Raw genomic sequence first — 6000 nt, 5'->3', positions numbered from 1 at the left:
TGAGGTGTGACTGGCTAGGAAAGAACAATTAATCCACACCTGACACTCCCTTTTGTGCATGTTGTTCTGCACTAGTCATTACACTGGTGCATCTAGTGCACACTCCAAATGAGCATTATTTATTCACTGGCAGTTTTGCATTACAATCCGCAAGTGAATGTTTATGATTGTGGAATTGTGGGGATTTTAATTTCTAGTAACTGCGTAATATTTTTTGTGTGTATAAATGAACCCAGTCATCCTTGAAAAACGACAGGATGAAAGATGACACATGAAGTTTGTGCTGTAAACTGCAGCCGGTGACAGACTAACAATGCCCCCTCAGCTGTGCCCTTTGCCCCTTTTACATGGGAGAATAAAGCTGCCTTCTAAAAACTGAATTTATAGATTGAAAACACATGAACAATATGACAAGGTGATGACAAACAAGGGTGTGGGTTTTGTTTCAACACTGGGGGGAGACACATATGAACTGGGGGGTGTAGCAGTCCTCTGCCAGAAAATTATGAGCATCAAACACTTTTTTTTCTGAATCAAGTGATGGTCTAAATATCTTTTATTTTGTCAAAATAAAAGTACTTTCAGGTTTTCATTTGCAGGGGACAGATGCACATGCTCTAAATCTTGAATCCCTGTGTTTCCCCTGATATGTACACCTATGCTGAGAGCTTAGCTAACAAGTAATGAAATTAATTGTGACATGAAAAACAGGTCTTTTGTTAAAAATGTCAGGCTTAACTTCTCTGTCCCACTTGAAAATTAACAATACACAATACAGTGTACACACAGCGTTCATTACGTGTCTGACTAACCGTGAATACTCACCAAGTTCTGTTCAACAACCTGACAACAACGTCTGGATGAAGCGCAATGTAGACACCAACATGGAAACGCCACAGCTGGAGCAACATCTCCCTCTATGGACCAATAATGGTATTACACTCAATAATCAAATAAATTCAGTAAGGACATTACTGAGTAACAGACGTAGGAGCAAATTGGGGGAAGGACGATTTTTTTTTTTACATGACAGGGTTGCCTGAAAATAAGATTTCCAAGCCCTGACAACAAGTCATGATATTACTTACATATATTACACAAAATACACTTTTGAGGACTATTTTTGCTTTATAATATTTCACTCTCTCTACAGTAGGAGTTGACTGTTGGAGGATATATGGGTGATTCTTCAACTATCTGAACTGTGTGTCCCTGACAAAAAAAACCCAAACACGTTATTTATTTTTGTTTTTATTCATTATGTGTAGCTATATAAAAACTTCCCTTTAATGTGTAGGTTTTGCTGTATTTTCTTTGCCCCTGGGGCAAATTTTGGACAGTCAACCCTGCTTAAATTGAAATTTAATACTGATCTAATATTAACGTCAAATACAAACGACAAATGAACACCCAGTTCATTAAAATTAATCTACGACACATGTCCCTTGGAATTAATGTAATTTCCACTTCTCTGTAAAATGTAAATTTAGTGAGATTTTTTTTTATTTTTATTTTTATTTTATTTATTTATTTATACTTGGCGACCACCGCATTAGTCACGTGCCAGCAGAGCACATGGCTGAAGATATCAAGGTAAGTTTTTGTGGAAGGACGAGTATGTTTCCTGGCTGTCATTTCCAAACAGCTTATATTTCCGTTGAATGTACAAATAAACTGCATTTTATATCGTGCAGCCAATTTCGTGTACTGTTATATTTAATACCACTAGCAAGCAAGCATAGGCCTATCATGAGATTTTTTAATGTGACAAAATGTCATTTACACAACATCACAGAGGCACATGGAAATGAAATGACAATGCAAGTGATATTTTACTGAAGATACTGTATCAGTAGCCTATGTATCCCCAAATATGTGGTAGATTTTGTTAAAGTTTCCAGACCAAAATGGACCATAGTTGAAGAATGACATACGTTTACATATATATACAAAATAGATCGCACTATCACCATATCATGGAGCATTCAAGGTGACATCAGCTGACTTTGAGCAGCGGTCAGGCCCGTCTTAGTGGGAGTGACTATGTAAATCAGCATCAAAGGGACACAGGCTAAATGCTGGGGCATCCCTCATCTGATTGGGCGCCTTTGTTCTTTCAAATCGAGGTGTCCTCTCCCCTTTATTGGCACCAACGGGCCCCTGAGGGGGACAAGACGTGTTTTACAGTAAGACTGTCCTCCATGCTGCATGGACTGTTACACTGCTGGGATGATGGAGTGACACTGTAAAGGAAAGATGGCCTGTCAGAGACATGATAAACCAAACAGACTGAAGGAAGAGCTGAGCTGCATGCTGGTTGGTGATGGAGCTGTGGGGAAGACCAGCATGATCATCAGCTACATCTTCAATGGATACAACAGCGAGTACAGACAAACAGCGTTTGATGTTTTCACTGGTGAGTAAAGGTTATGTTACGAAGGTTAATGGCTGCTTGACTCAGTGGTTAAACTGATTAATGCTTGACTTCCAGGTTTGGTTCATGTGAGTGGAATTCCAGCTCGAATCAAGCTGATAGATACTGCTGGACAGGTAAATGCTCCATGCCACACTGTGATTTCTTTACCAGAACAGTTTGTCCTTCCCTCCTAATATCTCCTTGTCTGATCTGACAGGAGGAGTTTGGCCACCTTCGCTCTCTGTGCTATGCCCACGTGGACGTCTTCATCCTCTGCTTCAGCCTGGTCAACCCCGTCTCTTTTGACAACATCACCTCTAAATGGATCCCACAGATCAGAGCCGGCAACCCGACCTCTCCCATCGTCCTGGTTGGAACTCAGTCAGACCTTTGCCACAATGTGGACGTCCTCATTCATCTGGACGAGCGTAACACCAAACCAGTGCACTTCAGGCGGGCCAGAAGGCTGTCACGCAGGATCAGAGCTCATGGCTACGTGGAGTGTTCAGCTCTGACACAGCACAACCTCAAAGATGTGTTTGACTGTGCTATATTTGCTGCCATCAAGCACAAGAGCACTGGCACCAAATCTAAAAAGCTCAGCCTGCTGAAACGTTTGAAGACTTTTTGTGATTGTGGATGGAGGAAAATCTCCAGATTCATCTGATGTGGAACCAAAGAGTGGATTAACTGTCGCTACTGTGATTAGTGGAGGCAGTTTTTTGGGGGATTCTTATGACAAATCATGCATTTATATCAAACTATTTCTCCACAGAATATGAACTGTACAACCTGCACTGACATGCATTCAAATGTGACAGTATCTATCCAACATTGCTGTATTAAGAAGGCTTTATATTCTGCTCTTTTTTATCTTCTCTTTCCTTCATCTCCTTTATTTGTTGCTGTTGTCCATATTTCTGTGTGTATGTGTGTCAAAGGTTTGTAATAAATGCACTACAGCTTAAAACACCGAATTACCAGTTGCTGTTTTTTCAGGGATTGCTTTATTTATATAAATGTGAGCACAGACAGTCTGTAGATCCTGCAGTGCGAGATACTGTCAGTGAAGAAATGGAGGGAAAACACAAAGTGCTATTTGAGACAAATGGTTCCTGCTGATTCTTTGAAGTGCTACTTTACAAGACAAAAGCCATTTAGATCCATCCTCTGTGTGAAAGCTTATCTGCTGGGGCATGTCAATCCAAATTACTTTTAAAACAGCCACACACATGCACTTCTCTTTAATAAAATGATGACCAATTTTAATACCAGTAATTAGGGTTTGCCCCAAATTATTGTGATATCAACAGAAACCAGTACAAAAGATGAACTGTGATATTTGGAGTATCTTATCAATATCTTATTATGTTGCATAGTCTCTACTCATTTGAAGAGCACAAACAACACTAAAGAAGAAACACAAGACCCAACAAATAACACATTATCTGCAAAGTAATCTCAAATATGTGGCTTCTTGCTTTCATCCTGTAATAGTCTGAGTGTCATGTAGGAAAGACTAGGTGAGAAAAATGTGACACTTCCCCTCCTTCAACAATTGTTGACACACAACAGTGTTAGGGAGTGGTGAGATACATGTAATTTAACCAGTAGTTCAACCACATTTTGCAGTAGCTTGCTGGTAGTTCAACTACATTCATATTTGCACAAAGCTGCAAGTAGTTCAATTACTTTTTTTTTTTTTTTTTTTTTGCTTTTTTTTGTGTAGCTAACTACTGAAACTATACAAACAATGTTGTGGCATAAAAGGAAAGGAATGATTTAATTATTTTATCATATTTTTTAATTGCTTCTTTGCTGTAATTGAACCGCCACTGACAAATCACAATTTGCCTCACAGGGCTTTACAGCATATGACATGCCTCTGTCCTTTGGACCCTCACAACGGATAAGGAAAAACTCCCCAAAAACCCTTTAATGGGGGTAAAATGGTAGAAACCTCAGGAAGAGCAACTGAGGAGGGATCCCTCCTCCAGGACGGACAGACGTGCAATAGATGTCGTACAGAACAGATCAGCATAATAAATTAACAGTAATCCGTATGACACAATGAGACCGAAAGAGGAGAGACAGAGAGAGATGCAGGACAGACGGTAATGACAGTAGCTTACAACAACATTCAATTAAGTAATAATATTATGATAATAATTAAGGCTATTGTGGTACAATATGTATAGGTATAGTATATGTATGTGACTATCATATATTAATCTATACCTACAACATATTGTATGTCTGTACATATTGTGCCCTAGTACACACATTGTCTCGTCACATGATCAAACAGAGACTCAGCACTTGAAAACATCAGCATATATGTTACCAAGCAATCATCATTGCATCTGTATATGACCAAAAAATACCAAATAAAATAAGAAATTATTAATTTAATCCTTTTATGGTTTATTTATAGTTTATGTAGAATAAGCATAGACATGTGTTATAGATTATAGATGCTACTGACTATTTTACAAAAATAAATAAATGGTACATGCCTGCTCTCTCTATGGGCCTCCCCACCCCACAGGCCCCAGTGCAACACCACTGCCTGCACTATCTATATTTACGCCCCTACTATTGATTATTGCTATTCATTAACAAATGTTCAGTGAAGTAGGTGCATGTTATTCTAGAAGTTATTTGGCTAAATGAGTAATCCTTCCTGGTGCAAAACCCCCTGTTGGACTCTTGTTTATGGAAGGCAGGTGTCTGACTGTTGGACATTGGAATAAAATAAAATAAAATAAAATAAAATAAAATAAAATTAAATTAAATTAAATTAAATTAAATTAAATTAAAAACCAAAAAACAAACAAAAAAGCTGACATTCCTTGCACTTTCCCTTGAATTATTTTATAATTATAATTTCAATTTTATAATTATTTTTTGGTTTATGACCTGCAAACAAGTTGGCACTTTGTGCAATAAACTCAATTTAGTGTCATTTTTTGTTGGCATTTTGTATCATATTTTGTTATAATTTTGTATCATATATATATTGTCAATTTGTCATCATCATTTTTATTTATTTATTTATTTATTTATTTATTTTTTTTTTTACAGAGTGTGACCTGCTTTTTCTAAGTAGTTAATCCGACCAGATTTCTCCCTTTGGTAGCTTTACTGCATTTTCATTTATTTCAGTGCTTTCAAATTAGCCTCCCCAACAGTGCATACAGGACACCCAGACCCTGCAGCACTAATAAATAATTAGGTTTTATGGCGGTGGCCGTTTAAAAGTTCAGATCTGATTTTGTGAACACCTGACAGCATTTTGTAAACAGTACAGAAACTGTTGACTCAGCTCGGGTGCCTTCAGAACTCCATTTCCCATCATGCAGCAGCGCGCTAGCCTCCTCTGACCCTGTGACTGAAAATAATCTGATCAGCTGATCTGACCTGGCAACAAAATAACGTATCTAGAGAGAGCTCTGCCAGGGAGGGGGCTGAAGAACAAAACAATGACACTGCTCGGAAAGATTCAAAGACACTAACACTTTTTAAAAGAGTTTCTAGAAACGGAGCAGCGCGGATTTCCCTCCCGTTTGAAAAGCAGAAGAGTC

At 38.2% G+C, this 6000-nt stretch overlaps 1 protein-coding gene across 1 annotated transcript; it reads left to right on the top strand.

Moving 5' to 3' along the window:
* The first annotated feature begins 2192 nt into the window (after positions 1-2192).
* Positions 2193-3388, top strand: LOC117267510 (rho-related GTP-binding protein RhoV-like). The gene is made up of 3 exons (XM_033643472.1): positions 2193-2416; positions 2492-2550; positions 2634-3388. The coding sequence occupies exons 1-3, from the start codon at positions 2257-2259 to the stop codon at positions 3081-3083; spliced, it is 669 nt and encodes a 222-aa protein (XP_033499363.1). The 5' UTR covers positions 2193-2256; the 3' UTR covers positions 3084-3388.
* The last annotated feature ends 2612 nt before the right edge of the window (positions 3389-6000 follow it).

The sequence above is a fragment of the Epinephelus lanceolatus genome, chromosome 15 (genome assembly GCF_041903045.1).
Source record: "Epinephelus lanceolatus isolate andai-2023 chromosome 15, ASM4190304v1, whole genome shotgun sequence".
NCBI lineage: Eukaryota > Metazoa > Chordata > Actinopteri > Perciformes > Serranidae > Epinephelus > Epinephelus lanceolatus.
This window is presented reverse-complemented; position numbering and strand designations above follow the sequence as displayed.

Bases quoted from the DNA above. Each gene is read 5' to 3' on its own strand.
- LOC117267510 (XM_033643472.1), top strand. From the start codon at position 2,257: ATGGCCTGTCAGAGACATGATAAACCAAACAGACTGAAGGAAGAGCTG. The intron at 2,417-2,491 runs GTGAGTAAAGGT...CTTGACTTCCAG, and splicing joins AGCGTTTGATGTTTTCACTG to GTTTGGTTCATGTGAGTGGA. The intron at 2,551-2,633 runs GTAAATGCTCCA...CTGATCTGACAG, and splicing joins TGATAGATACTGCTGGACAG to GAGGAGTTTGGCCACCTTCG.